Raw genomic sequence first — 23,620 nt, 5'->3', positions numbered from 1 at the left:
TGGAGAAATGTTCCACAACACAATGAGACTTGGCACAGCGTGATGATGCGGCTGAAGAGTATGCAGGGTGTCTGAAGGACCCCTGTGTGTGATGTGTGGTAGGACCATTCATAATAGATTTGTTCTGAGGGCCTTCACATTGCCTCCCAATTAAGGTATGAAGTCATGCTCCTTCATCAGTATAACTAATGGTATGTTTCACGAGGCGGCCATGTTTTAGAGATTAAAGATGTGTTTTTGCACGTGTTGGATTTTCTGCTGAATATGATAAGGTGTCCATACGGATTATTGCTTTGCTGTCATCAAAGTACGAACACTCACATTCTTTATGTCGTCATCACTGTGGCATCTTTATGCTTGTTCCAGTGCGTTATGGCATGGCTGCAAAGGTGTGTGGGAAAAAAAATCTGACAGCTGCAAACACAAGATCAGTGTCAACCCTAGAATTCAACAGGAGCTATAAAAAAAATAAAATAAATCATCTCTTGCAATTTGGACCAGTGATTCTGCACTGATAAAGACAAATCTCATCACACATTTTCCATTAGCTGCCGAGAGACGTATCATTTTACAAAGATCTATTTTGCAACTGTTAATTACAACAAGACTGCAAAATTTGACTGCTAAACCACAACATCACAATACAGCATGTGAATCCTGAATCAAGCTTTGCAACCCATAATCCTGTTTAAATGTAATAAATAATCCCTGTGAATTAATGTTGGCAATATTTCATTTTAATAAGTTCTTGTAAAAAACGAGTGAGAGAGAGAGAGAGAAAATTGATGGCATTACAGCTCACTCACTTCAAGTGTGGCTGTGAGTGTGCAGGCAGCAGGAAATCATTCCTTCTCATTAAAGGTGCAATCTTCGCACCCTGCAGATCTTTGTTGTAATAACTGGGGAAAAAAATAATCTCTTTTATTGATAGGCACATGTAGCAGAAAGTATGCCAAGTGACAGGTACTTATCTTTTTTTTTTTTTTGCCTGTGTCCTGTGTTAAAGGAAGATATAATTCTTTGTGACTGCTCCTCGGGGCATCAGCTCTTCAACTTCATTATTTCGACTCATGATAGATATATTTTTCTCCTTAAAAACCTGAGAATTAATAGGAGAGCCGGCAATCTCTGCCAGCGGTCATTTGGAAATGGAACAAAAATGTCACATCATTTTAAAGAGCATTTTTTTATAGGCTGCTCGCTAACATTATTCTAATTTAGTGATGGATTCACAGAGTAATCTTATGCCTCATGTTTTAGGATATTAATGTAATGATTTCTGAGACTATACCTGGCAGCTATAGGATCTTTTAGTCTAATCTTGTCAAAAAATTCAATTGTGTCACGTCGCAACATCTGAACTTCCTTTTTTTCCTTCAGTTAAATGTGCTTGTATGTAGTGTTTTTATATTAAGCTGCCTCTATAGTGTTTAAACATGCCTGTTAAATAATGCTCCTGCCCGTGATGCTCAACATGAATATGGAGCCATTAGTGCAGTGAGTTCCTTCAGACAGCAGTGGGAGCTTTAGAGTCAGACAGCCTGATGACAGTCTGTGTCTCACTTTGTACATCTCACATTGTTAAAACACAACAGCCTCTTGTTCATCTTTATTTGACAACAGAATAAAGATGTTCAAATCTATTTCAGAAACTCTTCAAATGGCTGGTTCTTGATTGTTTTATCATATTTTAAATATATATTTTAAAGTTATATCACTTACAATTTGACATTTTAACATCCAAATTCGACTGTTTATTTTCTTTATTTGCTTGTTTTCACAGGGACAGTGTATCATTAGCTGTACCAGAGTTAGCTATAAGCTCATTTGCATCTGTAGTCCCTAGGAGACAAAACAAACACTAACAACATCTACACAACAATACACAACCACTGAGCAATGGCATTACATTAATCCACAGTGAAATTCACAAATTATATTCAAACCTGAATAGGCTAAGAGCACTGCACAAAAGCTATACCACAACATACAGTATATCTTTAAAACAACACATCAATACACAACAACATTATCAAACAGAGTTCATGAAACGTCATGTGTTTCTGTGTGATGATGAGGACATGATTGGGTTGATTTGAGCAATGATTTCATCTTAGAATTAAATTCAGCAAATCTACAGCACTCTCTGATTTCACTTGGTATGGAGTTCCAAAGAATGAGAAGCTCTGATAGAGACGGCTGATTTACCAAACTCAGAGGATCTCTGCTGTATTACACAATCCCCTCTGATGGCGGTCCTAGTTGTTCTTCTTCTATCTTTTATCTGTGTGTATGAAAATCAGAATTTGTTTTCCTTTAAATATGTTTCTTTTCTTTTCTTCATATGTAGCAGAGTATCAAAGTGATATCCGGGTTATGGATACATGGTTTATGTAAGAAATGCTTTTCTCTTTGTTCACTGAAATTGTCATCAACAGAGAAAGATGTGTACAAAATGTTAACTATAATTATTAGATGACACTGATCTCACTGTTAAGTGTGTGAATGTTTAAGACTTTACAAGAGGGGATATACTGTAGAATGTAATTTATATAACTCATTTACATCTGCCCTATCTGTAATATTACTCCAATTCTAGAAACCCTAACAGGTGATGGACAAATCTGTTTATGAACACACACCAATTATGATATGTGAGGGTGAGAGCTACACAAAAAGAACATAAACACAACATACACAAGCATTATAATACAACAATGTTTAACAGTTAGGAGAACGACTTATTGCCTGTAAGTGTAAGTTTACTCTCTGAAGCCCAAATCTAAAACATGTTATCAGAGTATTTCTTATAAATCGAGTGGAAAGATTTGAATATTAAGGAAATGAATTTTACCAATGAAAGGGCCCGAGACAATCAAGGGTTAATCATCTGAAATGAATGCAAAAGATTAAGAGTATGAACTGTACTATTGGATTCCAAATTATTTTGGATACATGGCTGTATCGAAGTATGGAACTGTTTTTGAAGAGGGCTCAGTTCTGTATGATCTAATGCATCCTGTTTCACTGGGTTGTGTTGTATAGTTCTGTCTGTGATGTTGTTGAGTTTGTTTTCAACCATCTCTTTTTTTATGTAATTTAAAGGCCAGGGACAAATAAGCTTTGTTGCGTGGCATCGTTTTACAAAATTTTGCGTGTGTAAAAAATGTAAAATCAATGATTACATCAGCTACCATCAGGTTTAAAAAAAAATCAAATAAATATTCTACTGGTGCTGGAAGTGTTCAGAAGTAAGGCTAGGTCTGTGATTTTGTTGCTAGTTTTCTTGAATGCAGAACCTTTTTAAAAGCCAGTTCACTCGTCCCACCTGCAAAACTCACGATTAACTCACCTACCCCCCCAACACAACCCATCACCCCTCCGTCCCTCCACCCATCTGCCCCCAACCTAATCCAAGCGTTCCCCCCAGAACTCCGGCGGGGGTCCATCGACTTATTGCATTATGTACTATTAGACAAACTTGGACTTCTTAAAGGTATGTTCAGACTTCAGAGGCTGTGTGCCATGTTTGTAGGGATGGACTGTACAGTACACACACACATTTCTCATTTCTCCTGGTGACCTTGGGCACAGTGACACGTCAGGCTTTGATTTGCCACGTCGGGTGTGTTGCGGAGAAGGTGCAATGCAAGATAATTTTGGGCATTTTTTCCCTCCTGGGAGCATAGAGAAGTGAGAAATAGAGCGGGAGATTACAGGTAATATGGCACACAGCCTTCATAGACATTCTTGACCCGACCTGATGATGGGGAGATTGCTCGAGGAGAGACTTTTCACACTTTGATTTGCCTAAAATGAGATGGAGAAGTCAGTGATCAGACTCTTTGAGGTTCTGGCTGTGTATCTCTCAGAGTTGCACACAAACGCTACGACATCCCAGGTGAGCGAGAAGCAGACTCCTGCAAACAAATAGAGGAAAAATATCCTCAAAGAGTTGATATTGATGTATTATTCATGTCAGAAAAAAATACTGAAATGATCCATCTCCAGCCATTGAAGCTATCTGATAATCCACATGCTGGTGGGGCAGCCCGGGGCGAATTAGGGATGAGGAAACCATTGTACATCCCTCTGAGGTCAACATGGTTGAACTGGTGATACATATGTATGTTAATTTGCCTAATCTCACTTCTACAAATGTCTTAAAGGCACATAAAGGGTTTAACACTAAGACATAATGATATCAGGGCATCAGGCGGGCGGCTTATGAAAACATGAGGAAGACACAGCTTTAAATCTGCTGTTGAGACCTTTTGTATCCGCTGTCACTTTAGCTACAGTAAATACTCAGACTAGTTTACTTTGGATTTCAAATTTCTTACAAAAGCAAATTGATACTTTTTATTATTTATCTATAAAAGCATATATAGGCACATGAAGAAATCACTCGAGTCGTTGCACTCAGTTAAAAACATTTCAACGCATATTTAAGGCCTGCTCTGTATTCTGTAACTTGTTAAATATTTTAAAGGTTTAAATACTTCATTTTAAAGCATCAGTGCCAGTTTGTTCTGAATTTAACACAAAGAGAAATTTAGAGAAAGATTGCTTTTGTCGATGGACCTCTTAATCTGAAGTAAACACTACATTTAGATTCATCTGAAACACTCGGAGTATGGGGCATAATGATCAAAATACTCCATTTTTTTTACAGTAATCTACCGTAAGTAAAAACTAACATGTTAAATTATATTTGATCTTTATTAAATTCTAATTGAATTGAATTTAAAAATGATGTAATTGTCGACATTTTTTTTGCCTTTTGATGCTTTTTACATCAGGATCAGATCCTTCATAAGACTTGTTCTTATTTACCATTAAGAAGATTCTGAACATTTCTTTGAATAAAAAGAGTTGCTGTTGATATGAACTACACATTTGGCCTTTGGATGCAAAAGCCAAACACCTTTTTTTAAGGACTGGGTGAAGGTATTCATGCTGTTTGATCAATTATTTTCCAAGATAATAAAAAATGTGTCTTGTAATCTATGAATCTGAATTTATTGGCCCAGGGTTTAATGAAACTCTTTGAACCAAGAGTTGAGGAAAAAGAAAACACATTTCATGAAGAAAAACTTTCTCCCACTTATTTCCATCCATGTATGTCCACCTTTCACATGCAGTTCCCGTCTTGGAAAGAAAAAAAAACATAGGCCATCTATTCAAAAGGCATTTAGTCCATTTCTTTCTTGGCCGGTAAATCCATTCATCAATTGTTCTGGCTTGTAGATTGCATTCTAATGCTAATCTAGCGTGTTAAATATCTTTTTGTTCCCCTTTCACCGTTTTGTCATTCAGTTTATCCAGTTTTGGCCACCCATTTTATTTATTTATGCGCCTGCTTCTATTCATGCGCTCATGTATTTTTTATTATGTTGTTTCACTGTCATGCAGTGTCAACTCACTCCATTCACTGTGGGCTACTTGAAGGGCTTGCAGGGACAAAGCGTGTACACATTGCACTGCTATTCACTCCGGCCAGCTGGATCGGCTGAAAAAAAAAGCTTGTGAAAAGAAATCCTCCACAACGGACACAGAAGAAGTGCACAATGCTAACAGTTTTCCAAATACCACTGATTGCTTTCATCACAATGAGGGAGAGCAGCCGCTTTTGCTGAGCTCCACTTCAACAAACAACACCCTCACAAAACCTCCCAACCCACGTTTTGTTCCCACACAAAACCTCCTCGACCGTCTAAACGCTCCCAGGGCTGAAAAAAAGTTCATTCAGCTTTCTTCCCCCATTTTCTTTAAGAGAAAATTTAATAAAAAGACTAAAGAAAAAGGAAGAAATGGCCACTGAACTCGTCATGCAGGTCTTCTTTAACTGACTCGACGACCGTGTGTTGTGATCTTTACCAATATTATATCAATATTAACCTGAACTTTTAGATTTTTTTTTCATTTACCGTGAGTTGTTGAAGTTTATCCCATTGAAAAAAAAAAAAAATCATTTATAATAATAACAATGAAACAAAAATGTGGCCTTAAACGGAAGCAATAATTCCAGGTGCCTTCATTTTCGTTTTCAATTTGCTGAGAATGAAGTGTTAACGCCACCCGTTTTTGACAGCTTTTTATTCAGACTGTAAATGCAACACAAGGTCACTCTGCGCGTTATTTTTGGGGCCAAGAAGGAAGTTCCGTGGAGAGGAGTGATCGGGGTGTCACAATGGAGAACAGAATGCTGAAAGGGTTTAATTAACCGTGACGGAGATAATTATCCCTGGACTGTCCAAATTAGTTTTGCATAATCGCTCTGATCCTTATGAATTAATCTCTCAGTGCAAGTTAACAGGGCCGGTTTACTTAAAAAAACGGAGGTCTGCATTACACGTTAAATGTGAAATGTTATGTGCACGCGCACCGAGGTGCACGTGAGAATCTGGCCTTTTTAGGACAGGTGCTGCTTTTGGCTAAATGAATACCTCAGCGTAAAAACTCAGTTTAGGATGTTTTAAAGTCTCAAAGACGAGCTTGTTCTTGACCTTTTTTCTTTTTCTTCATGGGAACATAAAAGCTCCTAGTAGCCTACCTCACAGTTTTATCTTCCTCCCTATTCACGATTAGAATTGTGATAAATAAGGTTTTGGCTCTTGATTACAATGGCTTGATTTAGATTCCCCCCACATACACACCCCCACCAAAGTAATGCCTTTCAAAGCGCGGACAAAAGCGGCCTTTAGAGGATACCTTACACTTCACCTGGACTGCAGGAGAAAAAGAAAAGATAGCAATCTTGTTCATCTCATCAAGAACTACAGCCGCGATTCCCTTCCGTTTCATCCGAATACGCTTTATTGTAGTCCTTTTGGCTCAACAAGTGAACAGTAGCAATAGGCTGAAGTACAGAACGGAGGTTAAAGAAAACACAAAACATACAAATTCCATAAGAGTTAGTTAAAAATGTTTTTTTTTCTGCTGCACATGGTACGAGTGGGAGGGTGAGGCAACAAGAGAAGATCTTTGAATAAACTTCAATGTGCAATTGAAATTGAAACTTTTTTTTTTTTTTTACTATTTGCAGGAAGGGAGAGAAGACCCGAGAAGTTGCAATGCACATGAAATGAAAATCACCTTGAAAATAAATTACATCCTCTATGTTTCAAGTGCAAATATCACAGAACTAGTCTTGTCCTTTTTAAAATTGTCCGGGTCACCATAGATTTCACTAAACAATAAATATTACAGACATCTATAAAACGGTTTAAAAACTCAAAATATACACCGGATTTCTAGGGAAATAGGCCTAAGTCTGCTGGCCCTATCTCAAACACTAAGCCTATAACGGCAAATAAACTAGAGTCATTTTTATCTGTACACATTTAAAGTCATTGAAGAGGGCAGAAATGTTGTGACAATCCTCCTTGATCCGTGGATTATAACCCATTGAGGAGATGTGGCGATCCTGTGATTGTTGTGTTTGCCCCCCCTCTCTCAGTCCAACAGGTTAGTCGAGCAGGTGCAACTTGCAAAAAGATCAAAATGAAATGGTGTACCTTTGAAAAAGAGGGTCGTCACATAGTGCAAGCTGCACTGGTAACGTTTCCTCCTTTTTAGTCCTTTTCCTCTGAGAGCTGATGGTTGAGGAATATTAGATTAGAGAGTTCTCTAAATAAGCATTACCTTAGATAAAGGCAGTAATCAATATACATACACATGTGATATCTGAGACGACGAGCACTTCATCACATGTACAAGTTTGTGCATGCATAATAAATCTCTTGCATGAATAGCTTTTTTTTGTTTGTTTCTTTTCACATTGGGTTTTCTTAAAGAAGTCCAGAGCGGGCCTATCATAACGCTGCAGCATACGCAGGGTACGGTTCAAGCTGAGGTTTGCCCATCCCGGGCAGCAGGATGTATGCTAAGGGCGGCTGGAGTCCCGCAGAGGGCCAGCCCGTACAGTTACAAGGAATCATGTAGCCTGGATTTCCCGGGGAAGGGTGCGTGTGAGTGTGGGTGTGCGTCCCGCCACCTACACTGCCAGTCCCGGTGGTGAAAGCCGTGGCGCCAGGGTAACCCAACGGAGACGCGTACGAAAACGAAGGCGGGGAAAGCTCGGTCATCTTGGATCCCAGATCAAAAAACGAGTATGGGTTCGTGGACATTGACGGGTTGAAGAAAACCCGCGCTGCTGCCGCTGCTGCAGCCGCCGCAGCCTTGTCCGGGTGCCCAAGCATGGACTCGGAAAGAACTCCAGAGGAAAGGCCGCTCACTTTGAGCGCGTCGTGCTCCCCCAGGTTATAGGGCACCGGGAAGGAAAACTTATCTTTCTTCATGAGAGTCTTGGGCTTCCGCCTCGGTCTGTATTTATAGTCTGGGTGTTCCTTCATGTGCATTGCGCGAAGTCGTTTAGCTTCGTCGATGAATGGCCTCTTCTCAGACTCTGTGAGAAGTTTCCACTCCGCTCCTAGTCTCTTGCTGATCTCGGAGTTGTGCATTTTGGGGTTCTCCTGAGCCATTTTTCTGCGCTGGGCTCTGGACCAGACCATGAAGGCGTTCATCGGGCGTTTAACGTGATCCATTGGTTTAGACATGTCGGCACAAACTCTCTATGGAAAATAATAAATACGGAAAAAAACAACCTTAAATCAGAACAAAATCCACACAATGCTCATTTAAACTCTCAAATAACAGTTACATAAATAACAGATTCACATGCACTGAAGCCCTGCTTTCGTTACTCACTTGAGACTTTAATTCTTCATCCCACCGTTGATATCTTCTGTAAAGTACAAGTGGCAGCGTCCTTACGAGTGCTCAACTTTATGTTTTCTGCTCCATGGTGGCATCCATCAGTGATACGCCTTTAGCAAAGAAGAGGAGGAGGAGGAAGAGGGAAGAAAAAACGCTGTCTTGTTTTCCTCTTGTCGCCTGAGACTGTCAACCACCACTCAGCAGTAGCATTCACGCAAGTGGATGATAACTCCCGCTTGCCCCATGTGAAATACAGGCTTGTGTGGCAGGTAGTGAAAGTGCCGCGTGCGCATGCGCGGTTGCAACCACCACAGAGCGCAGACTACTGCTGAGCGATGTTTGAAAAAAAAAATCCCACCCTGTTTGAAGAGGAAACGCAGCTTGTATTATAAGTCTTTATTTATACTGTGATGTTTTTTTTCCCCTTATATATCAAAGCGGTGACCTCGGTGTTGTTAGGCCTCATTAGCTTCATATTCTGATTTAAAGCTTATTTATTCTAATAAGCAGCGTGTCACCCCCCTGATTGTTTAGCTCAATTGAATAAATTATCTCTTTACTCTTTCAAAGGATACACCTGAAATACCTGCGAGTGGAGCCTCTTACTAACACGCAGTAAGGCTTGGTGAAAGCTGCAGCAGACAGGAGCACACTGTAGAAGTTCATTCTCAACTTGTGTCAATCGAAAGCAGCACACTCCCTCATTCAAACGATGTATCATTACACGGCTAATCGTCTCTTCCTCTATTCTTCATTTGCTTCATTTACAATCAAACCAGCTTGAATATGCCGTGTCACCCACTCCCTTTAAACCCTTGGTGTCTATCCAGCCTGCCCCCTCTCCCTATGGGTGTCACTGCTATTGAAAAGTAATGTGTAACAGACGACAAGAAAGGCAAAAGAGCGTCTTCTTTAATTTTCTGATATTGTTGCATTTGTCCGTAAATACACAGACTACCGAGGAGGTCTCAAGTGTTTCTAATCGTGCGCGGTGAAATTAATTACTTTCCTGAAATCCCCCCAACTCACTTTCACTTCAAAGGACTTTCCCAAGGGCAGCGAGTCGACAACTGAAATTAGGTTGTCGAATATTCAACTAAGCAATTACACTTATCTGCGGGACTTGTTGAGTAAATTGTAGGTTTAAGTGGTTTGTTCTCTCACCTTCTACCGTTGTACGTAATTATATGTGTACATAAAAAAAGAAATAGAAAAGGGAGGAATCGAACAATATTATAAATGACGAATTAGGGTGAAGGTCGAGCGTTTAAATTAGGATATAAAAGGGTGTCAAATTCAATTCATTCTGCTGTTGTTGTGTTTTTAACGGTTTAGCCTTATCCAAGACAGTTTTCACAGTAAATAATGTTTTTTTATTACATCTGTTTTTATTATTCAAAAAATAAGTGGAAAATGATCCCTCCTCAATAAATAATTTGTCTGTTAATTGAACACTGGATGAAAGTTGAGTGATGACGTAAACATATCCCAAAGTCATGCGGATTGTTTTTTTAAAGTCCTTTTCATACCTGCACGTGAGCCTGAGGATGTTGAAATATTTCTATTAACAGGGATTAAACTTGTGTTTTTAAAGCACCTCACTGAGGGTTCACTCCTTTTTGTCTCAAGTAAAGACACCTGACAAGGTGACGATGATCCGCGCACCAGGACGACCAGCTGAGAGACAAAGCTGCAGCCTCAAACCGAGCTGAGGAGCAGCATCTCTCAACAGCGGCACGTCACCTCGATAACGTTATTCAGTCCCTCCGCACGACAAACGATTCAAGAAATGGGGTTAATTATTCGAACAAGCCATGGTGAAAAAGTTCTTATCTTATTATTGACAGTTGCAGATGTAAAAAAAACACCTTCAGACATGCTTCCCCCCCCCCACTGCTTCCCTGGAATACTTATAAAGGCCTATTTTTTTTCACTTGATTATTAATCTCTCATTTTTTATGCAAATTATTTATTGTTTTAGATTTCTTGACATTGAAAATAAATACCCCCACTTACTGTTTTGCTCCTAAATCATGGCCAACTTTTTTGATAATTACATGTGTTGCAGGATTTCCAAGGCCTGTAGCGGAGCCTGCATTAATGTGAGCAGCATGTTTTACTAATCAAAACCTGAAGATTTGTTGTATCTATTTCACTAAACACCTCATTTTTATGCAAAGTGAGAAAACGTTTTTTTTATTTTTTTATTTTATTTAGTAATTAAATAAAGATCTGATAAAATAAAAATACACAAAAACAATCTACACTGTGTTCCCCCTCTCTTTTACCTCAGCCAGGCTGCTGGAAATAACACTTAAATAATTCAAGATGAGTTAGTGAGAGTGGGAGAATTACCTGCCGATAAAGCCCGGGTCCAGCCTCTGAGACGGAGCCAGCACTCCCACCTCACAGCACACTGATGATAAGACTGAATAGAAAAATATCATGCAAATATAGAAGGCAGACAGCAGCAGTAGCAACAACAAGCCCATGGGGACATTTTTCCTTACCAGGAGAGATCGCACACAGTTCACTCTAAAGTGCTAAAGCCATCACTCTGAAATATAGGAGCCCCCAGAGGTGCAGGGATCTTCATGATAGCAGCAAACACTTTATTCTGCTCACACTCCACTAACTCTGGGAGAAAAGCACAACAAATTATAGAGAGGCTTGATGAGGATAATCCCAGTTTGCATAAAAAGCCCTCATGTGTAAAGAATACTGTAGGATGTGTACTTTACCTCCCAAAATATTTACTGTTATTCTCCAAAAGTGGCTCCATAGGAGGCGGAGGGAGGGAAATCAAGTCTTTAAATAAATCTAGTTCAAGTTGACCTCTTGCTATCAGATCTTTTAACTTAAGCTGGATAAACAAAACATATCTTCTGTTTGCCACTTCAAACACAACAGAGTTTACAGCCACATGAAAAGTTTCCTCATTATCAGGGAGGTTTGAAGAAACGCAAGAGGGAGGGGTCCTGATTGTGTACCTGATGTGGTTTCCTTTCTGCCTGTCTGATCACAGTTCAGCCCGGATCTTCCCCCTTTATTCCGTTTCAGCTTTATATATTTATATAAATCTGCTCCCATGCAGGCCGAGCCAACGCTCACAAAAAAATCAAACTGGTAAATGGACGTTAAATGAAAAGCTTTCATTTTCATTAATCCTTATATGAAGACGCCAATTGCTCCACTTTTTACAGCTGATTTTCAGATTAAGGGTTTACGCTGCTGATAAACAGCACAAATCTGGAGCAAAATATTTCATTAGTTTTGCTAAAAACCCAATTAAAGGCATGACGGATATGAAAACACTAAAGCTTTCAGGAAGGGAAATGTATTATTGTTCCAAACATAATTACTGTTTATTTTCAGTTCACTCTTTTCATCATTTAGGCCTTTTCTAAAAGGCTGCAATAAATTCCACTAGCAGAAAGGTGTGCATAGAAAATAAATGACTGATTATGGCCACAAAAAAAAAAAAAAAAATTGTAAACACATTTTGTAGCAAAGCAAACATGCTCCACACATCAAAGGACAAGAGTTTCCTGCATGATTTGGCGAGTATTGAAAGTCAATTTGTCACCATCAAAAGCCATTAGCTGCAGAATCTTATCTTAAGTGGGCCTTTGATAAAGTGCAAATGACAAACAGTTTAGGGATCCAATTGATTACTATTTAAAGATGATTGCATTTAGATTAGAAGTCATTTTGTCTAATGAGGTTTCTTTACAGCGCCTACAATATGTAGAAAACATGCTTAAGTGCAGGGAAACATAATGATTGGATTGGTTTGGAGACAATGGCCACTTCAGCCTCCATCCCAATGAGTCTCACAGAACATTTGAATACACATAATTAATGTGAATAAAGTTAATATTTTTTTTGTGGTTTAAATATGTGACCTATTTTGCACGTTGTGTTCTCTAAATATATTCAATAAGTGCCAAATTAGTTGTGCAGTTCTTTAATCATTCTAATTATACAGTCTTTATTGCTCCTTAGGGCAGACTTTCGTGTCTTTGTCTCAGTGGGAATTATACTGGTGGAGAACCAAAATATTTACTCAACCACAACCTAAATATTACGCATATCAAGAGGAATTGAGAAATAATCCTCTCATAGAGCACAGTATTAACTTAATCACATTAGTGGAAATACTATTGATAGTGGTCATGATCCGCGGCAAGGGAATCTGTAATTCACAATAAAACAGCCATACAAGACAGAAAGCACACTACAGTGTGTTAAAGACTGGGGAGAGGAAACAGGCAAATGGCCCTGAGGATAGAGTGTGTGTGTGTGTGTGTGTGTGTGTGTGTGTGTGTGTGTGTGTGTGTGTATGATGGTAAAGAGGTAGGAAGAAGAGGAGTGATTGTCAGTTCAATCTTCGAGGACCTGAACTGACAGATACAACAAAGTTTGAAAGCACATTATAGAGGGAGAAAAGGCTTCCACAGAAGGACGCAGAGTCCGCCAGGGTGATAAGACCTTCATCTTTTAAACCGCTGCTTGTCAAAGTATTATGTGTAATCTCACACTGCAGAATATCTCCCGACAGCCTGAGGGGCAAACAAAATAGCAGCCGCAATCAAACGACTTACTGGATCATTAAAAAAATCCCACCTTTTCTGAGAAAAAAAAAAAAAGTCAGATTTTTGAACTCTGATTTCTGTAACCTCCCGCAGGGCGTGTGTGTTTTGAGCTTACACACACTTTTGTCACATCGCCCTGTGTTCCCCCTCCAGGCTCTGTAGATGACTTTTCCCATGATAGACTATTTTGAACCATTTAGAGGATACATTATCGCAGGCCTTTCTTCCTCATTATACTCCCCTTATCGCCGCAGCATCACTGCAAAGCCCCCAAATAGAGAGTTGTAATTACCCAGACTGCCACCTGATAGCGGCCCCTTCTATCAGCTTTATCACTGCAGGTCCTGCTAACTCATCATAGGGACAGAGGGAAGAAAAGGCCCTGCTTGTGGCACAGATAGCTCATCTCTCGGATACATTTATGTCTCCAGTTGGGATCAGAGAAAACTGATGCACCGAGGAAATTTTTCATCCACCCCTTTCCTTCAACCCCACAAAGACTGCTCTCTCTCAGTCCCTCTCTGAGTCTCCCACTCTTTATGTGGAAGCTGAATTGAGGCTGCTCCACAAACAAAAAAGTGATCCAATCTCCTTGAACCCGTGGCAGAGCAGTAACACGCTATTTGGGCTTTCATAGTGTGCCGTCGCCCTTCAGAGTGAAGCAGAAAGAAGAAGAAAAATGCAGAGGGTGACTTCATTTCTAACATCACACACAACGACAAAACACTCCTGTATAACAAATTTGACAGTGTAGTGCTTCCAGCTTATTAACCATCTTTGACCTGTGTTGCAAGTTTCAAGGTGTTGTGAATAGAAAATGTCGAAGAAAGCTGAAGATTTGTCGAGTGAACAGAAGGTGGAAACACAACATGAAGTTACGGTTAAGAGGTCAAGATGTATTCATATTCAGAAAGTTAAATGTGATCAAATCAAATTGCAAAACTGTTCAAAATTGAATTGGCAGGTCTGCAATTAATTGAGAACTTTTTTGACTGTCTATTGTCTGCTAGATCTCAAGGCAATTCATGAAAACAGGTAAAACGACACCTTAGAAAGTACAAAAACAGATGATTTAATTACGCTCGCACAAGAACACTGACCTTGACACTCGGACCAAACGATGCTCTGAATAAATATTTCTTTTAGTGTAAAAGTCACTTTGAAGTGTTGTGGAAAATACTTGAGTATTAAGGAGGGTCTGAGTGAATTCAGTGGATAAATGTTAAAATTACATCTGCATGAAAACTATTTTCATGCAGTTATGAGTTATGTTTAAAAAAAAAAACGACTTTACATTCATGTACATTCATCCATGTTCCTTATTATAGTCTTTGTCTTTCTGAATTACATCTTAATTATTAGATAAAGAAAAAGACAGAAAAGTATGATCCCACCATTCACTCCATTTTTTTCAAACCCTTTACAGTCTGTAATTATCTTCCCATTCAGGGTGTGTATCAGCATGTCTTTGACACATTCACACCTCCTGCATCTCTTCCTGTCGTGTATTGTGCGTGAAGCCGTGCTCTTCTCTATTACTTGTAACAATGAAAGAGCCTTTGTGCGTCTACTCATCAGTATGTCAAAGAAGCAGTCGGAGTGACTGTGACCTCCATCAAATGGGGAAATTGTGAGGATGCATAGGACCTCTATGGTTCCCATGGCCTGAACCTGAAAGGACAAATCAATCTTATTTGAGGAGATTAAGTGACCAAGATAATAACCGTGTCATTGAGAGAAAAAGTCCCACTTTTCAACAGGAGGGAAATAGACGAGCTCCTGCAGATGGCTTTTTGTTGCAGCTGAGTGTCACGTCTCTCTAGGTGTATATAGCGCTGTGGTGTCTGACAAACTTCAAGGTCAGAACACGAGGAAGATACAACAACTGGAGCTGTAGTCACATGTTGAAGGAGTTCATTATATCTGACACGCAGCACAAATGATTTTTGATCTTTAGACTGCTCACATGCTCCTTGGATGGTCCAAGCTGAGAAGTCATTCTTCCTAATCCTAATATGGAAACAACAGAATGAAACAATTTACATCATATTGTTCAGAAATAAAGCAGCTCACTCCACATGAGCATTAACTAATGACTACAAACTTATAACAAATTCCATTGTAAAATGAGCCAAAAATTCACAACAATAAATGACTTACTGAAAAGTTTCAAGCAATAAAGACAATGTTTAGTTTGGTCTGCAATGTTTCTCGCTATTATGACATCAGTTATATTAGATTGGATTACATTTGATATATTCTATTTTCACAGAGGCAATATTTCCTTAATCAGTAATGCCAAAGACAAAACAGCTTAGAGCCGCTTCAGGTAACACAACAACAAAACGAGTAACCACACAAACTGAACCATAGGCATGGACAATAAAAGATACAAATAAATAAGATTGATACTATTATTGATATGATGTAAAAAGATCAGAATTAGACTTGACCTAACCTGACAACTTGGCAAATCAGGTACCAAAAGTTTCCTTGGACTTTTTAAGCTCTTCTCAGGACTAGGGGAAAAAATACATTTCCCCTATTTTGGAAAACTTCATGAATGCAGGGATCATGCAAGGTCTGTCAATTTGTAGTTTCTAAGACTATTTCTGCCAGAATGACAGAGGGTGCATGTATTGGGCACAATGCAAAAGGAACTACAGAAATGCAGTCATTGGCTGTTTTGTTTTTTAGGCTAAATGTTTACAATAAGTTCAGCTGGACAAATAAGACTATAGATCAAGTTTCCTCAAAGAGACTGAGAGATGGACAAGAGGTAACACATGAGCCATGATGGGTTTTCAAATATCAAGTACTTTTAACTCTAACAGCAGGACTGGTACCTGTTCCAGAATCAGGCCAAGTGAGTGTGTGTGTGTGTGTGTGTGTGACTGTGTTTCCTATAAGCATTTGCTTGAATGACAATATGATCAATGGGAGGGCAAGTGTCCTGTCAGCACGTCCTGTTTGGGGGGGGGGGGGGTCTGGTTGTGGGGGTTGACAGTGGCTGTCTAAGGTGATCTCATTATTTGATGGACACAGCAGTGGAGAGGCCGCGCTCATACTGGCCTCTCTCGTGTTGCTCGCTCAATCACGCCATTACTCATGCAGAGCAGTCGAGGCACTTATGGGAAATATTGATCATATTTTGACAGAGTATTCTCCCACCTCTACATAATCAGCAACACATTACTGCCACACGGCACACACAGTTACAGAGTCATTAGATGCCGATGCAGAGGGGTTGCACTTATCAGCATTCTAAAGCAGGCAGCCTGTGTTTGTGAAGTCTGCCTAATGATTTGAACTAATCTGTTTATTTGCAATGTTTATCTAAACACTCGAAAAGGGGATGGATAGTAAAGCAAAGAGCACGGCTTTTGGAAATCAAAGACTTCAAAGCGCTAATCGCTGGCGTGAAGATTAATGAATTACTCTTGCAATTGCTCCTCACAGTTTCACTTGTGCTGTTATTTTTTTTACGTCTGGCTGAAGTCAATCCCTGTGCAAAGCTGCGTTCTGAAAAGATAGCTAAACCCCAAAAGGGCAAGACCCCTGTGCGAGTCACATCACTGTCCCATGGGATGCTTTCTGCTAAAGACGCTGTGACACGTCTAAAGAGCAGAGCTCCACTGGGAGGCCCTGAGGGATGTTTGGCATTTGGCAGCACAAGCCAAAAGTCTCCTCTCAGTCCAAATTAAGCCCTGCCGAGGGTCAAGTGAAATCAATATGTTAATCCATAAATTGTCCAGTGTGATAATTACTAAGAGGAACAGTAATTACAAAAGACATTAATTTACCTCTTAGATTTTGTGCCAGGGGAGAGTTTCACACTACATTGATTCATCTTGGAGGCAAACAATTCACAGAGGAAGCGTCCCCCCTTTTTTTTTTTTTTTTTTACTGCAGTGGTCGATTCTTTCAAGAAACAGTCGGCGCACACAAGCTCTCAAGTCAAAGCACTTTTGGATATGCTGAGGGTTTGTTTGAAGGTTTTTTGAACCCCTGTGTTGTCAGCTCCAGGGTGTCTGTATTGGTCAGTCAGTGATGACAAAGGTTTCCCAAAATACACGACAATGTCCCTTTGGACATTAGCATAATAATAATATGAAAATCTATACAGACTGTTATGGGATAAAACCTTGATATCCTCAGCTCAAGACACACGCAGCGTTACACAAAAGCCACCCTGCTTTAATAGGGCGACAACCTGTACACATTTTGATCTTCTTCTTCCCGGCCACTTTGAGGCACGGCACAAACATCTTTTCTTAAAACCCCAGGTTGCAGCTGGTCTGCCACTTGCTGTGCACTGCCAAGTGCAAGAAATGGGACTCTTTTATCGGGACGGAGCAAATCTGGGCTAATGTGTCTGCTAGAGAGTGTCCCAGGGAGCCCCGCTCTCCCATTCTTCGGCCATTCTTTTCACTTTTCTCCTCTCCTGCTCTTGGGATAATTGCAGTTTAATTGGGTGACAAGAAATGAAAACTGTGTCCACATTATCTAGGATTATCTATTTTTCCTCCAGCCTGCCATCAATTCAAAGAAGCCCATTTATCAGTGCAGGAAAGCTGATGCTTGGTCAGCGGAGGAGAAGCTTTGAGCACCAGTTAGCGAAATGAAGAGAGAAAGGGGGCTGAGAGCGAAAAGGAGGGGGGCTTGACAGCTTAGAAAAATATGCGTGGTATCTTAGTGTTGCTTTACATTCATCTCAGAGATGTATATCTTCTGCACACTCTAAATCAATACACTTCCGAAAAGTATATATGGAAATAAAACCGTTTCAGATCTGCCAGTGTTGGACAACAATAGTTTGCAGATTGAATATTTGAGTCTCACGAAATCTACAACACATCACATCAATTAAACAGCCCAGACAAAACGTGTCAATGAATTCCAAGAAGTCTTGCAGCATTGTGAGCTTAGATGTGCTTTATAGCCCGCTTCATTTGTTTCATCAGCATTCTTGAATTCTGCACCGCAAGGTTATAAACATTGAGTCATACTCAGGCCAGCCTCGGCTCACATTCTTCTTTGTTTGAGCTGTTCTCAACCTTAAAAGCCTCTTTCAGGGAGCATGAATGCATTTCATTTTGTCTCTGAAAACTTTGCTCTGATAGCCAAAAAAAGGGAAGGTTGTTTAGACAAGGAGAGACAATGAGGGAAAAATGAAAGCTTTCAGATTCCATTATGAGCATTGCCCTCAATTCTTTTCAGCTACACTGTACCTCTTTCCTTTACAATAAGTTCTCTCTGCCTAAATATGCCTCGCGGTCGCTCGAGCACCATTCTTAATGGGCTCTGCATCAAGGTTATGGTAATACAGTAAATACTAGAAAATGATGGAGAGGCATTCTGAGGGAGGATCAGGGTGAAGAGAGCAGATTAAAAAATGGCTTTATTAATACTTTGCTAGCCTCTGCATACAAGGATATGAAAGGAGGAGACCTTGCCGATGCACCACATACAGTATGATGTCTTCAGTCTCAGGTGCAACTTTTAAGATGGTCTGATCATTTGGTTGGAAAAAGAGCAGGCTTTGTGTGGCACTAAAGCATGGAAATCTGCTGTACAATGGCCGAGCTGGAGTGCCTTCCACTCTGAATGCAACAGGGGAACTAAAGACAACACAATGCGTTTGAAGGTTGCAGGATGTATTGTGAGTAAGTGAGTGTGCATATCCATTGATTGCACATAGGGAATGATAAAGAACATACAAAACACAGCAACAATTGACATATATATATAAGAAGAATACAATACAAACTTTGCTTTTATGATGATTTTATAGACTGTAGTTGAAGCTGTTTTGACCAGTTTATATTTGGTCAGAGGATGAGGTCTGTGAAAGACTTGGTCAGTTGTGTACAGGTAGCTTTGAAAACCCAAAGTGCTATCATTAGCTAAACGCCCTTATAGGAAATACATTTGACCCTCTGAAGTCTAAGCAGGTGTTCAGATTTGTGGAAGTCGTTCTTTTGCACTCAGTGTGATATCAAGCTTCCAGTTTGAATTTAGAAAACAACATAGAATAAAAAGAATATGTTATATTTCATTTATCAGATAGGCACCTCTTAATTAACCATTAACAAAAAAGGAAAAGAGATGATTGGCAATACATGAATCTAAAAATAAAAATAAAAATAAAGCATCAAGCCAATATAACTCAGCAGGTTAGTTGTTTGTTATATTTTCAACACCATGTGAATGCAACATCATATCTTACACATTATATTTTGTATTGTATTGAAGCTAATTCCACAAATCTTACAGGCCAAATAACAGACCAAAAACTATATACAGTATATATATTAATTGTCTGTCAGGCTGAACCTTCATGTCAGTTTTATGCACAAAACTAAAGATCGGCTTAAGTTGAACTTAATATGTTACGAGGTGAAAAACTTTTTCAAAGCAGGTAGCTATTTAAAAAAAAAGGGAGTACATTTTGACACACCCTTTTATGACCCAGCATGTTTTGATAAATATGAAGCTCTTTTGGTAATAACAGCAGGACTGATACCTGCTTTAGAGACAGGGCTGAGCTGAAATATGTCTGTGCTGAATGTCTGCCACATTCATCCAGTCAGTGTTAATCATTTTTCCACAGGGCTGCAGTATCAAATTGCTAAAGGAGAATTGCTTCAGCCTGGTCAGTGAGGGGAGCAGTTTGTCTAATCAGAGTGCAAATAAGGTTTGATCAGTGTCCAGCGTAATCTGGCCCACAAGCGGCATTTACGGCACTAAATCAAGCGCTGGGGAAGCTGCAGGTGCTGCCTCACAGACAGGCCTCCCCCTCGGGGGCCCTGTGCTGGGGAATAAACAGCAAATAAATGGCAGCGCTGGGAGAGCGATGAGCTGATTAACTCACTGCAGGGCAGTTTCTCATTATCCCCTTAACCCAGACGGAGACCTGTCCAATCTTACACCCTGTCTCAGTTACAGTAGGGCGCTGTCCTGCGTCAGCCCGCATGACATTGTCTGGGTTATACTTTCAGTGAGATAGGGGCTGTGTGGATGATGTATAAAAAGTGAGAATATGTGTGTATTTGTGTGTGTGTGTGTGTGTGTGTGTGTGTGTGTGTGTGTGTGTGTGTGTGTGTGCGTGTGCGTGTGTGTGTGTGTGTGCGTGTGTGTGAGCTGTGTGGTCCATCTCTGGGGAGACTGCTAATGTGTCAGTTCCATGGCTCATTTCTTTCAATTACAGCAGCTGGACCAGCAGAGCCCACCAGCGGTCCACTGACAGCTCCATATGGGTCCCATCAGCGCTTATCACGGGCCACTCGTGGATAATTCATTTACCCTTCATTGGATGTGACATATTAGCAACAACAAAAGCAGTTCTATATCACACAATTCACACATTGTTAATTAAGAGCAGGTTATCCAGACACTTATTTCAGAGGCTAAATTATTCTATTCAGAGGGGAGATCGCACTGGGCCATAGAAAAGGCTTTTATTTTGTAGCCAAAAAAAAAGTGAAAAGAGGATTATTGTATTTTCAAATAAAGTTATTTTAGTATTAGAAAAGGTACTAAATTAAAGGATCTATATTCATATTCTGACTGTGTATCTGGCATTCTCAATTAAAAAAAAAAAGATTTTTGTTGTTGTTGTTGTTGTAATATATTGATTTGCATGTCACCTGAATATTAAGCATCCTCAGTCATACTGAAATAAGCTGCTCTGTTTTCCATTGTACCCTCCCCTCATGGTTTCAAAGCAAATTAATTAACATGATACAGAAATAGGTAGAATGCAAATGTTGCAGCCCTCACTTTATGCCTGGGTTTCCTTTTGTTCCCCTTTATTGTACCAAATTATTTAATTGGGTCTCTCTGATTGTGCGCAGACACAGGAAGGAACACAGGCCATTGTTAGCCTCCATACAAGCCACAATATGGTATCAAATTCAATTCCCATCAAAACGGCGGGCTGCTGTAGAGCCCACAGCGGCCCCGGAGATTAATGAAGATCTGCATCAAGGCAAAGCGCTGGTCTGAGATGGGAGATTTCTCCCAAATAAAAGACCCCTTCACCAAGAACAAAGGGGGCCCTGAAAAGCAACGGGATGTTCTGAGAGGATGAAATAAATCAAAACAAAGACGAGAGTTTAGGCTGGGGGGGGGGGGGGGGACTCTAAACAGATTTTTTTTTCTTACTTAATTCAATCAACAAGTTGAAATATTCAATACATCATGAGCTTAAACAAAAACTAATATTAATATTTGAATGCTAACTTATCTAACTGGAGTTTGCAGAATGATGTATCGCCTTGAAATCTGAAATAAAGCGGACAAAAGGGAAAGATTTCACAAATTTAGACCACATCTTTCAAAAATCATACCTCACTTTTAAACGCCATTGTGCAGGTATGAATAGGTTGTGGAGAAAAACATGTCACTCACTGCCTTAAAGAATCACACAAGTCACGGTTCACCTTGATTGCCATGTGTTCATCAAAGCGTGAGGGAGAAAACAGCAGAGTGAAAAGGAATAACTGACGGCGTCTGAGCCAAATTAATACACGGCCCCTCTTTTGCTTTTGTTCTTTCAATTAACAGTCATCTGAGGAGAGACACACTCCAACTGTATTCAGAGTGTGTGAATGGATTTTTTCTCTTCACCCGCTTTGTATGAACTGCAACAACTGGCTGACTTGTTCTCTGAATGCGCAGTGTCGACAGGTGGGCTCTTTCAACTCTACTCAGCACAACACTTGTTTTGTTTTTGCCTGAGAGATTCCAGACTCTACGTTGGACTCTCGACAGCGTCTAAGCTGTCTGATAAGAACAAAAACAAGTTGATATTTGATTTTCCATTTCCTAACACATCAGATTTTTATCTCCAGTATATGCACGCAAATCACTTTGAAGACTTGGAAAACAGCTTTTTTGAAAAAACCTACATTCAGACATGTCTTACTGTTTTAATCGTTGACCCTGCATTAGAGGGCTACATATGGCACGGTGATCACAAAAGGCAATAAAATGGCCACAAAGAAAATGTTTGAAGTTTTTTGGTGGTTGCCATCTGAACACAGCACTCCACTCTTTCACATTCTGCACATGGCAGCTCCCAGCCCGCCATATTTACTTCATTTCCCCCGATTCATAGATGCTGCTCACTGGACCAGAACATTCCAGCTGCCACCTCAACATCTCATTATTTTTTCCAAATATCAAGCTTGTATCTTCTTGATAAATAATTTGCAGTAGTATAATGTATCGGACTAAAACATATTTTCAGGGGGGCATAGAGGTTAAAGTGCCAATCTCACCTTTTTAATTTTTTTCCGCCCTGAAGACAGAGATTTCCATATATAGAGTGACCACGGTTTGTGTTGTACAGGAGCAATCGGGATGAAGCGCACGGCGACACATATTGCTGTCAGAGATTGGAAATGAGGCCTGCTAACCTGTAGGCAGCCTCCCCAGACCAATCAGCTTTACACATTGCCAATGCATTTGCCGGCTGGAAAAAGAATTGTGACTGTGAAGTTTTTATCGGAGTAGTTGACAAACATTACTCTTTAATGCAGTTTTGTAGAAATGCATTCTTATCCCTCTTGGAAGGCATTTATCTACTTGAAACCTGCAAAACGGTTGCCACAGGGAAGGATTTCTTTTAATAGACTACAATGGGCTCAGTATGGGACACATTCGGATTTTTGTGATAGATAGGGGGCCCAGCCATATATTCATGGGAAATTGTTTATCTTCAAGCGGGGAGTGTGAAAGGGCCATTTTACAATAGCATTTCAACTTTCATCTGAAATGATTCTTTTGACTCGTATAAATTGTTGGGTGGAATTTCAGACAGGTGCTTTTCATGGAAAATATCAATCTGCAGAAAGGAGATGTCACAAAACATGAATACAAACCACCCTGAAGAGGGAAAAAAGGAGAAAAATGTGTTTGTGTAAAAATAAATAGCAGAATAAAATGTTGTTTTGGATGAATCCATTTTTAATTTGCATATTAATATATTACATAAATATATACTGTGTAATAAAGGTTCTGATTAAATGGATGCCTCATTTTGTTAAGAATAACGCTAAAGAAAACCAGCCCTCTGTGGGAGGCAAAGGTCCCACAAGGTCTGCTATTCACATGGTTCCACATTGTGTTACCGTCTCTCAGGCCTACGAGCAGCTCAGGCGCTTTTTTTTTCTTGTGGGGTCCTTGTGCTGCTTGAGCAGGGCCTGTCCCTGGCCCGTCTCTGAAACAGAAGGCTAGCAACCGGGCAACAACAATATAGAAGCAGGGCCTGAAGACGGGGGGGCCTTGTGCGCTCTTAA

The 23,620-nt window shown here is 39.9% G+C and overlaps 2 protein-coding genes across 4 annotated transcripts in view; both read right to left on the bottom strand.

Annotated features, from left to right (window-relative positions):
* Positions 1-6,796: 6,796 nt before the first annotated feature.
* Positions 6,797-10,514, bottom strand: sox21b (SRY-box transcription factor 21b). The gene is made up of 2 exons (XM_020634464.3): positions 8,713-10,514; positions 6,797-8,576 (listed from the first exon to the last, which is right to left on the bottom strand). The coding sequence occupies exon 2, from the start codon at positions 8,559-8,561 to the stop codon at positions 7,818-7,820; it is 744 nt and encodes a 247-aa protein (XP_020490120.1). The 5' UTR covers positions 8,562-8,576; positions 8,713-10,514; the 3' UTR covers positions 6,797-7,817.
* LOC109984357 (ATP-binding cassette sub-family C member 4-like) overlaps positions 8,746-23,620 on the bottom strand; it is a 67,506-nt gene continuing 52,631 nt past the window's right edge. For 2 of the 3 annotated variants that reach the window (XM_065962215.1, XM_065962216.1), the window contains 2 exons: positions 11,077-11,149; positions 8,746-8,831 (listed from right to left, as the gene is read on the bottom strand). In XM_065962215.1, the coding sequence (XP_065818287.1) occupies positions 8,791-8,831; positions 11,077-11,149 (114 nt within the window). In that variant the 3' untranslated portion in view covers positions 8,746-8,790. The remainder of the gene's footprint in view (positions 8,832-11,076; positions 11,150-23,620) is intronic. The other variant, XM_065962217.1, reaches the window with a different exon arrangement.

Source organism: Labrus bergylta, chromosome 13 (genome assembly GCF_963930695.1).
Source record: "Labrus bergylta chromosome 13, fLabBer1.1, whole genome shotgun sequence".
NCBI lineage: Eukaryota > Metazoa > Chordata > Actinopteri > Labriformes > Labridae > Labrus > Labrus bergylta.
This window is presented reverse-complemented; position numbering and strand designations above follow the sequence as displayed.

Excerpts from the sequence above, each read along its gene's own strand:
- sox21b (XM_020634464.3), bottom strand. The coding sequence starts at position 8,561 with ATGTCTAAACCAATGGATCACGTTAAACGCCCGATGAACGCCTTCATG.